The sequence below is a fragment of the Theropithecus gelada genome, chromosome 18 (genome assembly GCF_003255815.1).
Source record: "Theropithecus gelada isolate Dixy chromosome 18, Tgel_1.0, whole genome shotgun sequence".
Classification (NCBI taxonomy): Eukaryota; Metazoa; Chordata; class Mammalia; order Primates; family Cercopithecidae; genus Theropithecus; species Theropithecus gelada.
The window spans coordinates 1,768,341-1,790,849 of NC_037686.1; the positions used below are offsets into that span (position 1 = coordinate 1,768,341).

The window sequence follows — 22,509 nt, forward strand, 5'->3', positions numbered from 1 at the left end:
TGACCTTGATCAGATCAATTTGGATGGAGAGCCAGGAACAGAAGGCTAATTGGAGTGGATTTGAGAGAACGGGGAAGAAGGAACTAGAGACTGGGTATAGACGACTTGAGGTATGTGCTGCAATAGGAGCAGATGGAGGGAGATGCAGTGGGGCTGTAGCTGGAGGAGTGTGGGTTCTAGTGAGGGTTTTGTTTTGTTTTTTAAGATGGAGAAAGAACAGCATGTGTTTATGCTGATGGAAAGACTCCAGTAGAGAGGAAGAGATTGAGGATGTAGGAGAGAGGAGAAATGCTGGAAGTGAGTTGCTGAGCAGGCAAGGGAGCTCGGCAGCTGGAGCCTCTCCAGGCAGTCTCTGGGGGCAGACGGGATTGGACTGAGTCCTGGAACGGAGGTGGGGTGAGCACCCTGACACTGGCCTTGGACGACCACTGGAAAGATCCCTCAGATAGGGAACACGCCAGAGATCCGCTTGGATTTGCTGAAACTTCCCTCTGCCCCCCAAAAGCAGATTCTAATTTGGATTTCAACAGATGGCTCAGAGGAGAGAGGGCATTCTGGGGGCACTGGCATAAGCATGGGGCCTTCAGACATTCAAACTGACTGAGGCCAAATGGGCAGGAGGATGTGGGTAAAGCCAGGTGGGTGGACAGGGGTGGCTATGAGAAGATGCCATAGGCAGAAGCCAGCCCCTGAGGCCTTCTCACCTACCTAATCAGCCCAGGCAGCTGTGGCTGCACTGAACCACCTCCCAGATTGAGTGCTGACCAGAGATTAGAATCATGAGTAAGGGGCTCAGTCCTTGCCTTCAGGAGCTCAGGCTGAGAGGATTCCAGTAACCACCATCTAGATGGGTGTTTAAAACTCTTGCTTTCGGCTGGGTGCGGTGGGTTATGCGTTTAATTCCAGCACTTTGGGAGGCTGAGGTGGGAGGATCGCTTGAAGCCGGAAGTTGGAGGCTGCAAGGAGCTATGATTATTGTACTGCACTCCACCTTGGGTGACAGAGCAAGCCCCTGTCTCAAAACACAAAAACGAAAACAAAGTGCTTTCCCTTAGCCCGGCATACTTGGGTGAGTCTGCTGGAGGCAATGGACGTTGCAGCCAGTCAGACCCCAGGTAGCAGAGTCTGGGCCCACCAACGGCCCAGCAGAGGCAATGTGGAGTACAGGGCCTGCTGGTCCTCTGGTCACACCCACTCATGCTGGTCTCCACATGCTCTTTATATCCCCAGAGGTCGACAGTGTGGGGGATTGGAGTGACCCAGCTGGATGTGACCCCCAAGACAGAATGGTGCTGGACTCGGGGGCTCAGGGGTATGACCAGGCACCCCCCAGTCTGCCTACCAGCCTCCCATCCCTGCGCCATAGGCTGAAGCCCTCAGACCAAGATGGGCCACCGCTGTACCCCTGGTCTCAGCCCCTGGCCTTGCCCCTGGCTCTGGCAGTCCCCCCAGCACTGCAGCCCCAGACTGAGCAGCAGCCCTTCTCACAAATGCACCTGGGCCACTGTGGCCACATGCGTCGCAGTGAGAGCACCTACTCTGTAAATAGTACTGGCCGGCGGGCGCATGGCACCCTGGGATGGCCTCTACCTGGATGGGGACAGAACCCAGGTGGGTGCACCCTGTGGCCTGCAGCCTCCCTGCCTCACGTTGCTAAGACTCAAAGGGATGCAGGCCATAGTGCCAGCAAGAGCCCCTGCATGTTGGTGGCCCTGCGGCCAACCAATACGGACAACTTCTTCCAGTCCCATTACACCTACAATTCACCCTTCGAGTACCAGGAGCCCATGTCCACGCCTGTGCTTGAGAAGCACTGCGAGGCCTCTGGATACTTCATCCATCAGGCAGCTGGCATCACTGAGCTGTTCTGGAGAAGTCTGGAACCTATGAACACTTTGAGGCTGTCACTGGGAAGCAGCTGCTCACAAGTGCCAAATATGGTCCATTGTGTGCAAAGACATGCGGAAGAAGGGCTGCGTCGAGGAGACTGTGGCGCAGCTGAGTGAAGACCTGCTGTCCCAGGCAGTGATGACGGTGGACAACAGCCGGCCCACATTGGCGATCAACCTGACCGGAGCCCGCCAGTACTGGTTGGAAGGCATGCTGCGGCATGAAATAGGTCAGGGTATGGGTATCCGGCGGATGGGTCGGCATGAAAGGGGCCTGGGAGCTGGGAGGGGTGGGAAGGAGGGGCCCGAGTAACTCCCCTTTTTGTTTCTCCCCCTTCCCTCCTGAGGTCTGGGCTTTCCCTTCCTGAGCAGCCACCTCCGCCCTCTGGCTCACAAAGGTGGGCCAGAACATGCCCGCCAACGCTCTGGGCGCACCCTCATCTCTTGGTCCTTTCGGATATATTTTTTTCTGTCCACTTCCTCTCCGACTTCCCTCGACAGTGGGGGCAAGGCTGGTGAGGCCCTGACAGGCCAGAGGGAGAACCCTCAGGGTCTCACCAGGCCAACCCTTCAGGGTGGATGGAAGGCCAGATCCTGGGAATGGACTTGGCTTGAGGACACACGGCGCCTGGTTTAGGTGGGGACTGGCCAGGCTGGGCAGGAGTGTGCAGGGCACTAACCACTATTTCTATCCGTCTGTCCCTCTTCCTCGAGAATCCTGTTGCTCTGGGCAAGAGGTGGTTTTTGCCGGGGGCATCAGCTGAGTGTTCAAAATGATATGGACACCCAGGATGTTGGGCAGGGAGGTATACGTATTCTTGTGCCCGGGCGGGCTGGGGGCAACGTCAGTTCGGGAGAGTTCGTGCACGTGTGTGGGTGCGTGGGTGAAGGGTGGGGGGCGGATGGGTGGGAGAGGATTCATGTATGTGAGCCGCTGTGGATCCCTGGGTGCGAGTCCACCGGAGGAGGGGCTTCACGCTGCGTGGGGCCGGGAGAGCTTGTGTGCAAACCTGAGTTCGGGAGCATGAGGATCGAAGTGTCTCGGCCTGAGCCCCGGCCCAGTGGAGCAGAGCCAGGGCTGCGCTCGCAGGCGGGTCCCCGAACGCCCCACCCAGCGCTGCCTCCCCTCGCCTTCCCCACAGACATTCACTACCTGCGGGGCGTGAACGACGCGCGCCAGCCGTGGCACAACGCGTGGGGCCGGCTGCGGTACGGGCTGCGGCCGCAGAACCCCACAAGGGGCACCTGGCCAGCCTGCACAGCCTGCTGTTCCGCCAGCCGCTCTTCCTGCGCTGCGCTGCGCTGCTCCGCTACCCCACGCCGTCGTTCTGCTACACGCTCCGCCGCGCTCTGCGCACGTCCTTCCGCCAGCTCGGCCAGGACGTGGCGCGCTACGTGCAGGACGCCGACGTGCGCCGCGAGCACTGCGTGCGCGCCCAGCGCGGCCAGACAGAATCCTCGCTGCCAGGTTGTTTCCGGCAGGGCCAGGTGTACCTGGACGGCATCGTGAGCATTCTGCGACATCGCCAGACCATCGATTTCCCGCTGCTGACCTCATTGGGCAAGGGGTCCTGTGAGTATGTGGACCACCTGCGGCCTCATGGGGTGCTGGATAATACCCGGGTGCCCCACTTCATGCAGAACTTGGCACCTTACCGGCAGCAGCTGGAGCACATCATGGCCACCAACCGGCTCGATGAGGTGGAGCTGGGTCGCCTGCTGCCCGACTGATGTAGGTTGAGGGCTGCAGACAGAGGCCCTGGACTAGAAGCTCCAGATAAGGCCCCCAGAACATGAAGCTTTTTGCTCTGTGCTTCCACGGCCTGGGTGTTTCTTGGGGGTGTTGGGAGGGCAGGAGCATTCCTTGAGAAGGAGTGGCAACATCAAAGGGTTTGTGTCCCTTGCTAGCCTCCCTGCAGCAGCATGGCTGGCAAACTGAGTCGCCCTCCTGCCTCCAGCTCTCTGTTGAGCAGAGGGAAGGCATGGGGGCAGAAGGGAGCTGAGTATTGATGGAGATGGGGTTGGTTTGGGAATAGAAACTTGTTCTTGCATGAGGTGGCTTTGGTTGTCCCGGTACTCCAGTCTGTCCCTTCCCTCACCTGGCCCCTTGGTGCTCCTTCAGCATTCGTGCTGTCTACCTCTCACTGGGTCCTGGTGGGGGTCGGGATCCCTTCTCCTGGGGTGATTGATGGCCTGAGCCTGGGGTCTTGGTAGTAGAGACCCAGCTGGTCTGGGGTGTGCTTTCCAACATTTTGCCTCTCTCCCTGGTCATGTATTTATTCCATATTTATATGGTCTACTTCCTGTGGCTGGGAGCAGCAGCTCCTGAAGGTTCCACTGGGGGGAACAAGACACTCCTTCCTGGAAGATACCGATTTTCCTAGCCCCACTCCCATTACACACACACACACACACAGTGATTCAGGCCTTGTGATACCGATTGTCCTAGCCCCACTCCCATTACACACACACACACACACACACACAGTGCTTCAGGCCTTGTGATACCGATTTTCCTAGCCCCACTCCCATTACACACACACACACACACACACCCCTAGCCCCACTCCCATTACACACACACACACACACACACAGACACACTGACTCAGGCCTTGTGAATCAAGCCCAAGAGCTCCCTTGGCCCTGTCCCCACTCCCTCCACTGGCCTCTGCTCTTCCTGTCTCTGCCCACACCCTCACAGCTGGTCTCTGGCAGAGGCTGGCGTAGTCTAGGAGCAGCTGCAATTGCGCCTGAGGGACAGTCCCTAGAGTTTGGTGGCCCAAGTCCTGAACCCCTCCTGGACCAGATGAGGTGCAGAGGTGGTTGCTGCTTCCAGTTTCCCTTTAGACTTAGCTGTGTGAGCCCCACTCATACCCTTTGGCCTTAGTTTTCCCATCTGTAAAACTCAGAAACACAGTTGGAAAGTCCTTATTCATTTAGTCAGCGAATAGAATATGTATAGAGCGCCTTTTGTGTAAGTTACTGGTCAGAATCCTCACTGAGCTCCCAGTCCAGAGGGAAGCCAGACAATTAAAACAGTAATGAAATTAAAAAAAAAAAAAAAAGAAAAAAGGGATAAGAAGCCTGACACATAAATAGCATGAATGGATAAGAACAAACAACCTGACAGAACAATGCAGGAAAATGCTAAAAGTTTAAATCTTAGACTTGAAAAGAAAAAATCACCAACAAAATGTGAAATAAAAATGCTCAGTTTAATTAGTTAAGAATTCAACTACATTCAAATGAAAAGAAAAGCCATTTGTCATCCTTAGAAAGAAAAATGATAAAAACAGCAGTAAAATCCTGTGGTGTGAGGCTAGAGGAAACTGGACACTCTTGTCCCTCACATGGAGGAGGGCAAAGTACTAAAACCTTTCAGAAAATATCTATTGAAGTGAAAACAGACGCACTCTGAATCAGTCATCCCACTTTTGAGAATCTGTTCTGTGGAAAATGCATGTTCTTCCTAACCTTTGCTAAGCATTTAAACACACACATAGGTATTACGACATATAAATGTTTGTGCAATGATATCTATTATGGCATTGTTCATTGTGGCAAAAATCCAGAAGCAACCTTATGTCCATTACGGGTGGGAGGATTGGATAAAGTATGCATGTCTGCACTATAGAATATTTTGCAGCTATTAAGAAAGAATGATATGATTTTATAAATAATTGGAGAAATGTTCATGACATTGGTAATGAAAATGCAAGAGTAATTTGTAGAGAATGAACTTATTAAAAAAAGAAATAGGCCGGGCGCGGTGGCTCACTCCTGTAATCCCAGCACTGTGGGAGGTCGATGTGGGCAGATCACGAGGTCAGGAGATCAAGACCATCCTGGTTAACACGGTGAAACCCTGTCTCTACCAAAAATACAAATATTGCTAGGTGTGGTGGTGTGTGCCTGGTCCCAGCTACTCAGGAGGCTGAGGCAGGAGAATCGCTTGAACCCGGGAGGCAGAGGTTGCAATGAGCCAAGATCACACCACTGCACTCCAGCCTTTGTGACACAGCGAGACTCTGTCTCAAAAAAAAAAAAGAAAAAGAGACAAAATACAACAGATGAGCCTTATCTTTAATCATGCCACTTAATCTCCACTTTCTAAAGAAGATTAGTAACGGCTGTTACTAATAAGGTGAATGAATATTCCTCCTGATCTTTCTCTTGCATGCATAAGCTATTATATGCACCCATTAAAAATGCAAAATACTGTCTTGAGGTACTACTCTGACTTCATTTGTTTCATGATTTCATAACGTGTGTGCCATTTGCAATGTGTTGTTTTTCACTTAATGATGTGTCAGGAACTGTTCTTCATACCAGCTCAAAGCTATCCATCTTATTTTTAAAGAACTGAGTAACATTCCATAATATACTGGTAACATGATTTGTTTAACTCTTCTTCTTCATATGGGCATTTAGGATGTTTCCAAATTTTTTGTTATTAACAAATAGTGTCTGATGAATACTCTTAGACATGTGTGTTTGTACACATGTGCAAGTACGGCTATAGGCTAAGCCAAACACCTAGGCGTGGGACTGATCTGTAGTATGATATGTAACATCTGAGCTTTTAGGAGGTAATGACACAGAACTCTTCAAAGTAGATATGCTGCTTCACAACACAACTCATGGTTTCCTGCCAGCTCCCAACATTATCCAGTGTTTATTTTCCTGTCAATCTAATGGGTTAAGAAAACAGTATGTCAAAATATTTCATTTGTATTTCTTGTATTACAGTGAGACTGAGCACCTTTTGGTCATTTTTGTTTTCTGGTCTGTGAATTGTTTTTCATACCCTCTCATTGACTGAATTTTTCTTTTCTTGATTTCTAGCAGTTCTTAACATACACAGAATACTCATATTTAGTCTGATAGATATAATAAAATATTGCTCCTGAGTGAACCACCTGCACTTCAACTTCACTTTTGATGTTTTTTGTTATAGTTTGAAATATTTTTACCCTTAGAGATATGTTGATATCATGTTTTCAAATATATTGGTAGAATGCTGAATATGTTCCTTTTGTTTGCTTGTTTCTGAGTATTGTTTAAGTGTGCTTTTGCTTTTTTCTGGATTAAATTGCCAAAGTTTCATCTTTCTTATTGTTTTTTTACTTTTTATTTATTTATTTTTTAGACAAAGTCTCGCTCTGTCGCCCAGGCTGGAGTACAGTGGTGCAATCTTGGCTCACTGCAAGCTCCGCCTCCTGGGTTCATGCCATTCTCTTGCCTCAGCCTCCTGAGTAGCTGGGACTACAGGTGCCCGCCACCACGCCCAGCTAATTTTTTGCATTTTTAGTAGAGACGAGGTTTCGCCATGTTAGCCAGGGTGGTCTCGATTTCCTGACCTCTTTATCCGCCCACCTTGGCCTCCCAAAGTGCTGGGATTATAGGCATGAGCCACCGCGCCCGGCCTTAGCTTTTTCTAAGAACAATTTTTAACTTAATGATCAGGTCATGTCCTGTAGTATTTCTTTTTTTTTATTAGTTAATATCCATGTAAAAAATTAGTTTTCTTCTACTTTTTTTGGGTTTCATTTGCACCTCTCCTTTTTTCCTACTTAAGAATATATATATATATACACACACACTAACTTTGTGCTTTAATTTATTCCAAGTGTCAGAAATGACCAGTTAAGGATAAATTGAAACTCTTGGTGTTCTTTAAAATTTAAAAATCTTAATCCCTCAGAAGTTTCTGTCCTTTGCAGACAAGGCTGGGGAGCACAGCCTGAAACCTGCCACACCCACCGCAGCCACCCACCCACACTCACCGCAGCCACCCACCCACACTCACCCTCCTTGGATCCTTTCCGCCTTCGTTTCCGTTCTTCTCTTGCAGACCTTTTTTTCTCTTTGTGTCTCTGTCGGAGTGCTGTTTTAGGATCAGTAATCCAGGCTTGATAAACAAACTGAAGGGAGAAAGTTCAATTATTTTCTGGCCTTTTAATAATTAGAAATAAAAAAAGGGACCTACACCAAGCTTCCTGACTTTTGAAATATTTTTTCCTCCCAACACAAACTAAACATCCCTGTGCTATTATTATTATCATGAGATTCAATTTGTTTTAGAAAAAGACAACAGATGTTGTAGTAATATATTTCATCTGGTATCACAGATATCATGAGATAAACTGTGAGTATACCATACAAACCATCATTTCTCCCAAGTCCCTACATCTCACCACCATTTGTGATACTTATTACTGATACTTTTGCACTGTCCACAATAGGTATAAGCTGGAAGCCTCATTCAGTATCAGTAGTTTCTCCCATCACAAATAAACTTTGAGTCAAAACAAAGTAACATCTTTAATAGTCTTCTTTACTTTGGGAAAATAGTTTTGTGCATTTGATACTCTTCCTCCTGAATAACAGCTATTACCAGCGACTTGAGAAAGCGGTTTGGAGAATGATTAGTACTTTGCGAGAAAAAAAAATATGACATTAAGGTTAAGGAGTTATTCCAGAATAGCATTAAAGAAAACCTGTGGGGCTTTTGGTTGCCTTTTGTCATTTTCATTCAAGAGCTGAAAACAGCTGCATTAATATATTATAACCGATAACCAGGAAAGAACAATTGTGAACAGCCCCCCACCAAGAGTCTCCCAAATCATGCAGAAAGAACAAAAAGAAAACCTTGATAGAAACAGTCAGCCATATAGCAACATGAAGTCAAGCAGGCATGCTTCTCATGCACCACAAACACACCGGGGTCTCAGGGAAGCTGGGTTTTTCATCATGATGATAAAGTTAAATAAATGTTTTCTGGGAGCTCTGTAAACCCAGATCTTATTCTATATTATTTTCAGATTTCTGAAATCTTTGAAAAACACAGCATAAGCAAATCAGTGGCATTGTGAAGTCAGTAGAAAGGAAAGAGAGATTCAGCTTTTCCATATATGGAAACGGAAGGGTCATAGGTTACTATAATAGACAAACTGTTTCTTTTTTTCTCACTGGTAGAAATCTGAATTTTATGAGAAATTAAAACAAATGCAACATCTGTATTATTTCTGAATAACAAATTCCAGGAAGCAAAAAATTATTCTATTTTATGCCAAAAGCATATCTTAAACAATGGGAAGATGAACTGGAATTTTCAGGAGGACTGAATAAAGGAATTTTTGGTAGATGTTTATGGGCTATGTTAATTGGGAATTCTATCAAGATCTTTAAGTTACAGTACATTAATAAGCAAACTTGTCTCAGCACAATACTGGTTGCTTTAAAATAATCTGATTATTGAACATAAGAAATTTTCAGGTTTAAGAGCAACATATGGTGACATTTCCTTTAAAAAGTGTTATCACAATATTGTTTTTAGATGATGCACGAATCCCAAAAATAGAAAACAAAAAAGTAATTGAGGATTTGTAAATGTAAGAGGCACACAAGTTGGAGGAATTCTTTTTCTCTGAAGAAAAAGGAAACTGGGAGGAAAAGGAGAGAGGAAAAGGGATGTGAAGGGTGGAATGGAAGAAGGCTTGTGGAACGGGTGGGTGCCATTAACATTTTGGTTTATAAAAGGGCACTCCTGGCTCAACAAAGGACCCCTAAAGAAGAAGCATGTCAGTGCTGCCTCACTGCCATGAGAATCGAGGTATGCAAACCGGGAAAGCGGAGAGAGGAGGGAGTCATAGGGTAATAATTCTTTATTTGTAGGTAAATTATCTTAACTTTGATGTTTTGAAATAGAAACATTTTACAGTTCCAGGAATTATTAAGAGGGTCAGAAAAATGTTGACAATGAAGAGGAGGGGAAACGTCCCATTCCTTACTGAGTCAAGAAATGGAAGGCTTTTACCGAACTTCCCAATTCTTTTTTTTTTTTTGAGATGGAGTCTCGCTCTGTCGCCCAGGCTGGAGTGCAGTGGCGTCATCTCGGCTCACTGCAACCTCTACCTCCCAGTTCCTGCCATTCTCCTGCCTCAGCCTCCCGAGCAGCTGGGACTACAGGTGCCTGCCACCACACCCGGCTAATTTTTTGTAGTTTTAGTAAAGACAGGGTTTCACTGTGTTAGCCAGGATGGTCTTGATCTCCTGACCTCCGCCCACCTTGGCCTCCCAAAGTGCTGGGATTACAGGCGTAAGCCACTGTGCCCAGCCAGAACTTCCCAATTCTTACTTTGCAGCTGCACCTGTCAACCAGCTGGATGGGCCTCTCTGGAAAATCAGACACAAGCTCCACGAACCAGGAGTAGAAAAGTATATGGAAATTTACATGAAAGACCTTTGAGCTCTCCAAAGAGCTGCTACCAGTAGCATGCGTTCCTGACTTTATCTTAAATTTTACTATATATATCAGGGGAAAATAGGATTCGTTTTACTAACAACTTATGCGAAAATGCACTTATTCTTTAAGACAGGGAGAGCTTTATCAGAGTGGAGATCCTTAACTGAAACTGGTGAAGTTTCATCATCTGTCCTTTGATTCAGGTGTGGTCTAGCACCTTCTTTATGTTGTCTGTAAGATAATTTTTTAAAAAAGAAACTAAGATGGGGGATAATTACATTGTTATATTTTATTTAAATAAATTCTTAAAGATGAATTGGGAAAGTCATATGGTAGTCATAGAAAAGAAAAGGAAAAGAATTTGGGGGAAGCAGAAATGGTAAATACTACACTAAAAAACAGGATCCTGGCATTTTAAAAGCAGAAGGAACCTGGAGGTGTGGATGCTGCTACTCAAGGCCCAGCCATGGTTGTGCTTCACATGAGAGCTTGAGGGAAATGCACAATGTGAGGTCCCATAGGATCTGCTGAATCAGAACCTGCATTTAAATTAAGATCCCAGGGTAAAATGTGTGAAGCACTGGTCTATGTCACTATCGAACTGCTTGGTTAGCAGTGGAGGGACATACAGACCAAAGCATTTTAGTGGCTGCCCCTGACTGAGTTCGGGAGAAAGGGCTTTCTATAAAACGTAAGAATAGGAATTCATTATTAATGTTTTTCCGTAACGAAGTGACTACAGCATAGGTAGCTGAGTAACTTCAATTGTGCATTAGATTAATCAACAAATAACTTTTGACAGTATAATCAAAAGCCCTAGCACAGATCTGTGGTAGTGAGGAGCCCGCAGACTGCACTGGGTGGATCAGCCCAGGGAGAAGCTGGCTGTACCGAGTGCAGAAACTGGAAGATAGAGACTGAAAGGGACTCGAAAGAGAGATGGAATAAAAGACATCTTTTATTAACTTATCCAGAATTTTACCAGCTTTCTGAGAAAAATTATCACCTTTTTTACTCATCAGAACTGATGCATGCAACCAGATGTGCCCCTTTTAAAATGAGATGTGACTTAGGCAACACCATGAGGAGGACGGAAAGTCTATCTGTATCTGCATTTTCTCTTTCTACTTTTCGATAGTCTCTGGTGTCCACTTAAGAACAAGAGTCAAATAATAAGAACTTTGGCTTCTAAGAACTTGTTTTGGAAAACTTTTTCTAATATTTTACGTTCCTGTAATTCCTTCATGGTACCATCTATAGAACCGAGAAAATGCAGAGATAGGGCAATAAAGGTATATTTCTCTACAGTTCTACAGAGCAGAGAGTCACACACTACACATCAGTAAAACATCAAATACCTTTGCAGCTCTGATTAAATACTGAAGAATAGTTTTGGGAAGTTTAATGACAGACTTTGGCAAGGCTAAAATGGCTGATGCAAACTTCCCAATAGCTCTCTACAAAGAAGGACAAAGCAAGAGTAATTAGTAGAAAAAAACAAAAACTAGTAATTTAATATATGATGTCAGTATGAATCCGTCTCTACTGTTACACCAACTAGGTTAAAAGGTGCCAGTCACTAAAGCTGGAATAAAATGTGCTCTGCTTGTAAATTAGGAATAAAGAAAATAGTCAATCATTGCATGTAATCCATCCAACATAGTGAAGTTGTTCATGTTCTCTCCTTGGCTGCATGATGAGTGGTGGTTAGAATAAAACTCTTTCGAATAAAAATAAATGAGTTAAGTCATTAGTATAAGCCTGTTGCAAACATGCGCAAAAACTCGGTCATGAAGAAACAGACACAAAGCAATGGGGGAAGAAAGAAAGCATGAGACCAAGGTGTCTCTACGGAGAATTCAGTTTTTCAATGTCACTGGGAAAACAAAGCATGGATGGGCCCCACCCACTTGAGAGGGCCTGGGCAAAAAACTGACGACCTTATCATGGGCATATCATGTGGCTTGATGGACATCATTCTATGTGCCTCATAGGAAAACAAATGGGAAATAACAGCCCTAGTATGTAGTTGATTGATAAAAGAAACACAGACCAATTTTCATTCTATACGTAACTCTAATGACAAAGCCTCATCTTTAACAAGCATTGATTCACATTCACTCAATATGCTACATTAGGCTGGTGAGCTATAGCTGAGAATGGGACAGCAGGTTCTAAAACAGAAAGGTAGCTAAGCTGAAGAAACCAGAACTGTGCCACGTATTTTTATTACTAGTTCAATATATTCTCAAATCTTTAGCAATACATATGAAATGGTTTTCAAACTTTGAAGCAATATTTAAATGATCATTTGCTCCAAAACAAAGAAAGGATTTTGTTTTATCGCCTATCTCACATATTGAAATGTAAGTCCAAGCAATCCAAAGCAATGCCAGAGAAATCTTTTTCACTTCCTGCTTGCAAGAAAAATGTTGAGTTCACCCAATGAAGCTTTATTTTTTGTTTATAGTATCAGAAACTGTTTCAGTGCAAGTGAATGAAAACCTGGCCTGCACACGGTTCTTACTTGACACTAATTACGGTGTTGCTGGGAGCAGGCATCATTATAATTTCATTAGAAATAAAGAAAGGCAGATGTAAATCAGAAGTTTCGGGGGAGCTATGACATATGAATATGACAGTAGGCGTCCTAGGCCTGCAATCAAGGTCTGTCAATAAGAAAAGCTCTTCCAACTAGTAAAGGAATGATTTTCCCCATAATTACCTGGAATGCTGACCTTCGTGGAGGCTCTTCATCTTCCTTCTTTAATTCTTCCTCTTCCTCCTCTTCACTATCCGTTTCAAACAAATAATAATCTCCACTCCTGACCACTAAGTGAAACAAAATATTCACTTATTTCTTGAAAGACATATAAGGAAATTGGGGGCTTATTAATGAAATGTCCCCTAAAGATACACAAATTGTCCATAAGAGAACCAGAATGAGAGATGTTGGCAGAGAGGAAAACACACGAGATGAAGAGAACTCATCTTCGGCTAATGCTACGTGGTGTTGGCATGTTGGGTCTACAGAGTATGAGGCCTTGTCTTTGCCATATAAGAGAATTGGCCACTACAGGGTGGTTCTGGTATGTTCTTCCTTCTTCATTGTAAATTTTACGTAGATGAAGCAGATCAACTCTGCAGTAACCAGTTTTGTTACCTTGATGACCAAAATAACTGAACACTGTCACTTCAAAATTCAGCAATTTTGGTCTTTAGACAAGGCCAAAGTGAGGTGGAGGATCAGGCTTTATCTGAATGGGCCCAAACCGTTGCAGATAAGCCAATCAGGACGATTCAGGACCAAGGTCAGTGTCACCAACCTCCTCCTTCACTTTATACTGTGCAGACCTGACTTCTCCACATGTAACACAAGGGACAAAACATACATGGCAAGACATTTCAAAAAACAAACAAACAAAAAAAACACCCACACACTGCCATGAGGACGAAATGGGCAGGTAACATTGAAAACAAAATAATACAACACAACAACAACGACAGTAACAACAAAAACACCAACAACAGCGCTCTGGCTGCTTCTACGTGTCATAGCCCTGAGACAGACTGAGAATGGCAGACAGGGTCCATAGGGTTTACAACTGCGAGGCTTCTGGTCAACAAGGAACTCCCCAGCAGCTTTCTGAAATTTGAGGAGCACTCTACTGACCATAAGACACAAAGCACAAACAGTATGGATCGTCTTTGCCTTGTCTGATGCTTTCCCTGCAAGAACATAATGCCTGTGTCAAGAGTTGGGAGCAGAGAAAACTACAACGTACAGAGATTTAAGGAAATTTAATAAATTAAATCTTTATCAGTTTGATCATTATTTTAAGTCTATCAGAGAAAAGAGGCCGAGCATATACATTTCTGATGCTACAAGTAATGTTCCATCATTGCAGGAAAACATATTTTCAAATTATATTCAGGTTTTCAAATGCTCAGGTATCTTTTGGATGACATATTGTGATATCTTAAGTTATCTTTTGGGCCTATACATTTTAAGGTAATGGAAAACCTTGGCTTGTTTAAAATTAGTTGCTTGAATATCACTTCACATGGCCAAAAGTTAAGTAATTTTGCCCACGATTTCAGAAGAATCTGAAGCCTCCATTCATAAAGATACAGAGTGGGTGAATTGGGCCTTATATCCTTGAACAGAAGCACTGTCATTTGTTATTTTCATTTTGAAGAAAGAACCAGTCCCAGAGTACTGGGTCCAGGCCTTAAGAAATAAATGCAATACAACACAAGTGAGAATAAGCAAGAACAAACCAAAGTTACAGCATTACATTTGACAGTGAAAAAGACCATTAAAGTAATGCCTTCACATAAGCCGAGAGATTCGCAGGAAAGTGACGTGGACTCTACATCACGTGGTCGTTTGGGAAAAACACAGACAATTATAAGATTGAGCATTTTACCCTCATTATAAGTTCCAAAATCAACATTAGCTTAAATTGTATTCAATCATACCTTCAATAACTTTTATTCATCTGGACAAGTTCAAAAGGTTTTCATCTCAAGCAGTTGTAACACTGGTTTTATCATTAGAAACCACCAATATTGGCCGGGCTTGGGTCATGCCTGTAATCCCAGCACTTTGGGAGGCCGAGGTGGGCGGATCACGAGGTCAGAAGATGGAGACCATCCTCATTAACACGGTGAAACCCTGTCTCTACTAAAAATACAAAAAATTAGCCAGGCGCGGTGGCAGGCACCTGTAATCCCAGCTACTCAGGAGGCTGAGGCAGGAGAATGGCATGAACCCAGGAAGCGGAGGTTGCAGTGAGCCGAGATCGCGCCATTGCACTCCAGCCTGAGTGACAGAGCGAGACTCCGTCTCAAAAAAAAAAAAAAAAAAGAAACCACCAATATTTATGTGAACTAGTAGAATTATCCCATAATAAAAAAGAAAACGTAAAAAAGTCTCTTATTTCCTTATAAAATGTTATTGAAATGAAACTAGGAAAATAAGAGCATATTTTCATTCATGCCATCTGTTAAATAGTAGAAAAGCTCTTATACACTTGTTTGTTAGCTCAGATGGAGAACCTGACTGCAGTCTGTGTGCACATACATATCATGGACGCTGATGTTACTGCTAAATTATTAAGTTTGAAATTAACTTTTTAAATTCCACCACTTTTATCCTCAGAACTTGGCCCTCTGTTTCAGATAATTATCAATAAGATGAAGTTTGGTATTAACTGAGGCAGTACTGAACCAGTATTGAAACACAGCATTGGAATGGAAGGTATCATTGAACAGCAATAATGCAATCTTATGTGTGTACATAGGTATGGAAGTAGGAGATTTGTCCCTGTACAGACCATGCTAAGATCTTCACTGCTTACCAATAACATCAAGAACATAGCAACATTTTTGTATTGTCAATAGACTTACACATGTGTATCCAACTACACTAATTCTTGCACTTGGCTTCTCTAAGAAATCGTTGTTTGAAAACCCAGTAACTCAAAAGATCAAATTAAGGGCTTCAAATTTATCTAAAGATAAATTCTGGAACTCATCATAGACACAACAATAAAGCACACATTCTTTCCCTTTCATTCTTCATTTGCTTGTAAAAAGAAATATATTTTGCAGCAAAAAATTTAACGCCACAGTCTGAAGGATTCCAAACTATGAATTACACACATTTCTGCATTATTGCATCATAAGGTTTTGTAACAAGGCACATTTAGTTTAACATCAATCTTCAAGAACTTGATATAATGAGGGTGAAATGAACCAGAAAATCTAAAATCAACAACCTTCATAGGAAGTTCTTTAAATTATTACAACTTGTAAGATAGCTATCAAAGACCATATCCAATTCCTTTGCAAATGCAATTTTTAGATGAGGAAAGGAAAGGCAACCACAATGACTGCAGTGGGAATTTACCCCAGGTGAAGTGAAAAAACATCCAATATGACACAATTTTGAAATGGATAGGTCTCTCTAAACTAGCAGAGGCCCTTTAAAAACATAAAGACAAGCACAGTTTACTTGTGACTTGATAGAAACAGGCATCTTGTGAACTGCATTACCAGATTGTTAGCGTGACCGTCATGCCCTGAACAGTAAATAAGAGTCACATTGGACTCTGAATGGAATCTTTTGTCTTTGGACTTGGGGAGAAAATTAAATAAAACTCTTTATAATCTTGTGTTTTTCTTTTTTTTTTGTCATAATGTTGAAATTCAATATTTAGAATTAAATTTGATTACATCCAGATATGCCAAGCAAATTTCAAATATTGCTTCATTAAACCAGCCTTCTAATTTAGAAAATTATGTCTTGGGAGAGAAAGCCAATGTCAGATCTATGTGAAGCCAATAATTAGGTATGGGAAGAAGTTCTAATTTATTTGATTTCCTAGTGATTCTAAATATCCTCCTAGTAGATTCACTCCTACAACTGTGTGATGTTATTTGTCTCAGTGATATTCCTTGTCTGATTAGATTAGCTACAAGTATGGAGACATTGTGTGAGATATAAAAGACTGAAGAAGACATTATATGTGACTTGCAAAATAATAATTATTCAATATTCTAAGAAATGTAAAGAGGACTGGATTGGAATCGGTCATTCCACTATAATGCCATTGACCTATAGTGATATTTCCTTTGCTAAGCAGAGCAAATATAGCCACCAAGCTCCAGAATTCCTCATTCATCTCTATGATCAGGAGGGAAACACATTGCATTCTATGTGGCTATCAGGATCTGCTTTTAAAAATCGTTTTCTGGTTTTTGCTGTTCATTGGTCATCTCTGAGCATCAGGAGGCTTGAAGGTTGTGCCACATTTGGGCATTGGAATTTGGAGTACCTTTTTGAAACTGGGGAGGAGGCGAAGTAAGAAAGTGAGTGCATTTTAAGTTATCCGTCATTTTTCTATTTAATAAATTGCCAAAAATCCTCAAATGCAAATAAAATCAAAGCTGTGGGAATGATGGGAGGGGAGGCTCACTGGCATCCATGCCTCGTGCCTTACAGAGAGGGTCACTGACACTTTGAATAGAATGACTATCCTTACATCAGAGTCCAAGGTGGAGCTCAAGCTCATTTGTAGTAAGGGTATTTAGCCATAAAATATGCACGTGAATAGGGCTCTAGACCTCAGAATTGGACAATATAATATTCAATTCTTCTTCCCTTGCTGAGCCCAGAAATTGTGCTCTAGAGTCTATAAGCCACACGTTTGGCTTTCTTCAGCCAGCACAGGAATGTTTGTGCTGACGTCCCTGGAAGAATTGGACCTCAGGCTCAAAGACCCACTGACATTGAAATTTTCCTACACTCCGACCCTCTATCAAGTCACAAGGATCAAACCATGTATGGAACACATGGGTCATGGGAACGCCTGAATTCTGGTCAAGGATATAAGGGTTAGAGTTGATAAGGTTGTAAGAGGATCGAGAAAACCTACTGGAAGCATGATCAACCCAAGGCCGCCACCACTGCTTTTTTTTGCCCTTGGCTTTCTGTTTGTCTGCTTCTCCTAAAATAAAATACGTCCAAATATTAATTCGTATAAAGTGAGAAAACAAATTTTGAAAACCACGCTTTAACAACTCAATTGTCAAATCTAGATAAATTGCAAAAGTATATCAGAGGTCAGGTAAGGAACTATATTGAATCTGAAAAATACACATGTATTAACAGTCAATTTCACAAGATAAATACTAATTGTCCTTTTAACAGTATGCTACATTTTCACTTTCTTCTTAGTGACTAAGGGCATATAAAGACATTAAAAAAGAAAGGATTACCTGTCAAAAATACATCTCACATTGAATATTCCATTGAATTAACAGAAAGGAAGCATCCCCCAAATTTTATAGAATCATTTACTGGCAAATAATTTGTTAAAGTACATAAACTACAATAAGTAGAATTTTTTCTTGTGATTATTTTAATGCATGGCTGGAAAATATAAATTTCCTGGTCACGAATAGATACTATGCACTGGGAAAATATCATGCATTATTTCTCCATTCCATTCACATAGAGAAGCATGCAAGCCTCTACAAAAGATCCTTTAAACTTTAATTTGATATAATAAATCTATAATTAGATATAATCAATATATATTTCATGGTAAGTTTCATTTGAGCAGGCAATAATTGAATGATATTTTAGGTACCAATATTCAGGTGCCACATAAAATACACATATATATTTCATTTCCATATAAAATTTATAGAAATAAAAGATAATAGTAGACTATATATCGGAAATATATCCCTTAAAGAAACAAATTAAGCGGGCTGGGCGTGGTGGCTCACGCCTGTAATCCCAGCACTTTGGGAGGCCAAGGCGGGCGGATCACGAGGTCAGGAGATTGAGACCATCTGGGCTAACCCAGTGAAACCCCATCTCTGCTAAAATACAAAAAAATAAGCCAGGTGTGGTGGCGGGCATCTGTAGTCCCAGCTATTTGGGAGCCTGAGGCAGGAGAATGGTGTGAACCTGGGAGGCGGAGCTTTCAGTGAGCCAAGATCGCGCCCCTCACTCCAGCCTGGGTGACAGAGCGAGACTCCATCTCAAAACAAATAAACACAACAAAACAAAAAAAGAAACAAGCAAAATCCTGCCAATCTACTGCAGAAACAGATGTCTGTGGAACAAAAGCTAGGTTATGTGTTTGTTAAAGCTATCTTGCTGAAGAGTAGATACTTGTAATTGATTTATCAAATATATACTTTATGAAACTAATGAATGTATATAAAGCCTGCTGAATCAAAAAAGTATTGATAATCTTGGCAGAATAACAAGTAATGTTATTTTACAGCCCTGCTCAATATCAAGCTACTATTCAATGTTAAGGTACTTGAATAAGAGGAAAATGTCTTGACATACTTTCATCATCCTCTTCAGAGAGTTTTTGCATGTCCTGGCCTTCCCCTGGCTCTTGGGTCAAGCTGAGCATCCTCTCCTTACCCTTTTTATATTTCTGTTGCCTGGCCTTGATGCGATCCATCCTATAAAGTAAAATAACATTAGTAATGCCAAGAACACATTCATTGTTCTCATGTGGTCAGTACTTTGGACTTACGCTGGTATGTATGTAGCTAAATTCATGGACAAATCACTTTGGAATATTTGGGAATTGTACAATGGTTGCTCATTAGCAACAAGTATCCCTTTCTTTTATATACATACTTGTGTGTGTGTGTGTGTGTGTGCACGCGCGTGTGTTTTTGGGTCTGTATTCCCACGTTATTTGGCACTGCATAGATGCTAATCTTAATAATATGATCAATAATGATTATGCTAAAGTTAGGTAAGCTATACTTGATGTCCACTCACATCTTGTATCATAGTCAGCTTGAACATTGCATATTATGAAATACAAGTCCTTTATTCTCCCAAGTTTTGCATTCTTAAACAAATGGAAAGATTTAGCAAAGAGAATTACAGTAATAGACCTCACTTATGGGAAATTAGGAACATACTCTAAATGTGAGTCCAAATTTTTTACTCTTCTAGGCCTGATTTGGATAACTAGAAACACCAGTAAAAACAGTTGTACCATATTGCATTTACATTATAATTTTTTATATATAATTTATATATAATTTATGTCTTTATGAAAATAATCGTGCTGTGGAATAATCTAATTTATACTAAGAAATATTTCTGCTTGGGAAAAAATGCTGGGAAATAAGGTCAGAATGAGATAAAACTGCCTTAGCAAACTTAGGGAACTTTCCCAGTGGGCAAATGGTGTCTCCATTTTCTTGGGAAAAGTGTCTAGGCTTATAATTCCATGGCCATCGCCTTTTAAACCTGGTTCCCAAACAGTCCTCAGAGGTTCCATCATTGCTGGAAAATTCACTCTAAGAAGATTCTTTTCCATGGAATTCCCAAGTCTCCAGAGTGAAGTCAGTCTACCCCTTGGCTCATCCAGAATGGGATAGTGGGAAAAACCTTAGATGGGATATAAAGAACCCTGGCTTATATTTCTAGTGTTGCCTCTAGTTAATGTTGACTCTAAGTCATCTAATACCAGGGTCATCAGTTTCCTTCCAAAGAGACTGGATGATATTATCTAAAACTATGCTTCCAAAGCTGACTCCACATTTACCGCCTTAGAGGAAATGGATGCTTATATCAAGTACTTGGCACTGAGCAAGACCCTGTCTCATTTATTAGCTAGTTTAATCTTTACAAAAACCCAGGAAGGCAGAATTGTGAGTCCAGAAAACTCCAATTTAGAGGACTTAAATGACCTGTTCAAGGTTCTAAAGTAAGTCACAGAGCTAGCAACTGATCCCTGGTCCTCTGCAAGAGAGCGCCCATCTCCACCATCCTGGAGCGATCGTTCTGTTAAACTGCTTTCACTTTCAGTCTAGTGGCATGAGCAATTGCCCCCGCGCAAGAATAAAGAAATAGGAAGTTGTGAAAGTCCATACATATATATTTTTCAGGGGTTTGAGGCTCCCCAAGAGTGGAGCACCAGCTGAATGTGGTCACACAATCAGGAGACGGAAGGAGGATGAGCATCAGTAGCATCCTTACTGTCGCTTCAGCTGGTCCATGGACTTCTTCTCTTCCTCAATTCTTGCCTTCACAGCTTTTACAATTGTGGCCTGGAAAAGTTCAGCTCCTCTAAAGGGGAAGTGGAAACATGAACAAGTCAGTATTCTTGCCATTGTTGTTCATCTCTTCCTGAAAATTATCACTAAGGGTTAGAAAACATAACATCTCTTTATGGCAGCTGCTTGTAGTTTCCTGGCTGGGAGCGGGAGTCAACAAGGCCCCTTCTAGAAGCCTTTTCCTACTAGGCTAACAGGGCACAGCCTTCCCCCTGGGAGTGAAGAGGCTGCTCACAAGCCCGGTAGTGAAGATCGGTGAAGAGAAAGTGTTTTGTATTCTCCAAGACACTGAAGCCCACGAGCCTCTTCAAACCTGTCCCACTAAACGTTAGACTTCAGTAAAGCATTCTCACCTGACCTTATTGCAGTTATACCAAGGGGAGAGATTTGCAAAAAGGGTACATTCCGATTCATTTTCTACTCAGTGAGCAGAAACTGGGGATTCCTTCAGGGACTATGTGAAGGCCAAGTTCCTGCTCCATCTGCGGGACTTGTAGTCTCTTGTCCCTGATTCTCTTCTTCCTGTCATTCCACTCCCTTCTGTTCTTTCTCACTTTTCAGGTCAACTTCAGTGTCTCCATAAATCTCCTCAACGTTCTTCATATTCTCAGCTCTGTCACACTATTACGTGCTTCACAAATCCCAGATCTGCAGGAACCTGACGGTGTGCCCGCCCTGTCCTGAGAGGGGCTGTTGGCAGCTGCTGGAAAAAACACCCGCCTGGGCAGACGGTTCTCTGCAGAGCCCCCGACTCCTTGGAGTTGTCTGCTTCTCCACAGTGGCTGTTTCAAACTCTGCTACGCTTTTCTCAAGTCTTTGAAGTCTGTGGAGTGGTTTTTCACTCCTAAATGACCTAGCTTCCTGCTTCCCAGAGGGAACACAAATCTTAAGGCAGTAAGTTGCTCAGTTTCCTGCACCATCCCTCCCACAGGAGTCCTGCAGGGATAGTGGAAGAGGTACCATTCACCTGCCTAGGCCTGCCTTGTGCTCCAGGTCCCTTCCCCACGCCTAGCCTGGGGGACACAAAATTCCTGCTTCTCTCTCTCGTTGCTTTTCCAACCTTTCCATCAGTACTGAATTCTGTCCATAAACATGCAAATGTGCTCAAGTCTTGCTAACCTTAAAAAAAAGAAAAAGAAAACCCATACATCCCCACATCCCACATTTTCCTATGCAGGGACTTACATCACTCCCCCTTCACAGTCAGATGTCTTGAGGTCTTGTCTCTAAGCTTTACAACTCCCACCTCTGCTTGTTGCTGTCTGACTTTGACCCCACTGTCAAGGTCACCAATTTCAATGTTCAGTTGTTATTTTTGTCCTTATATAACCTATCTGATGGACTTCCACTTGGAAAGAATCTTCCTCAGGCTCCTAAGGCAACGTGCTCTCCTAGTTTTCTTTTTCCTTTGTGGCTTAGGCTGCTTAGTCTTCTTTACAACCTCTTTCTTTGCCCATCTCTCAAACATGAATGTTCCCCAGGGTTCTCTTCTCATTTTTCACACCCCCTCTCAGCAGCTGCAACTCACCTCCTTCAATTCTATCTGTGCGATGATGGCACTCCATCTACTCTCTTCTCCAAGCCTGTCCATGCATCTGCCCACTGCACTTCCCAACTGGTTGAGTTTCATGTGCCCATGAGACCTACAACTCCACAGCTGCGGTCGGTCTTCTCTCCCTGTTTGAGTTCCTATATTTGGGACTGGCACCACTGTTTGGCTAAGCCAGAATCCTGGGCACATCACCCTCTATGCTT

General features: G+C 43.1%; 1 protein-coding gene and 1 pseudogene across 3 annotated transcripts in view; one reads left to right on the forward strand and one right to left on the reverse strand.

Moving 5' to 3' along the window:
- Positions 1 to 22,509, reverse strand: part of PIEZO2 (piezo type mechanosensitive ion channel component 2) — a 462,335-nt gene that overhangs the window by 48,067 nt on the left and 391,759 nt on the right. Inside the window, exons 31-36 of one of the 2 annotated variants that reach the window (XM_025365353.1) lie at positions 20,678 to 20,767; positions 19,016 to 19,137; positions 17,583 to 17,654; positions 12,866 to 12,972; positions 11,499 to 11,597; positions 7,702 to 7,816 (exon numbers count right to left, since the gene is read on the reverse strand). In XM_025365353.1, the coding sequence (XP_025221138.1) occupies positions 7,702 to 7,816; positions 11,499 to 11,597; positions 12,866 to 12,972; positions 17,583 to 17,654; positions 19,016 to 19,137; positions 20,678 to 20,767 (605 nt within the window). The remainder of the gene's footprint in view (positions 1 to 7,701; positions 7,817 to 11,498; positions 11,598 to 12,865; positions 12,973 to 17,582; positions 17,655 to 19,015; positions 19,138 to 20,677; positions 20,768 to 22,509) is intronic. The other variant, XM_025365354.1, reaches the window with a different exon arrangement.
- LOC112611478 lies at positions 1,287 to 4,227 on the forward strand (annotated as a pseudogene). Its single transcript, XR_003116669.1, has 2 exons — positions 1,287 to 2,119; positions 3,032 to 4,227. The product of XR_003116669.1 is annotated as an uncharacterized protein KIAA0895-like (transcript).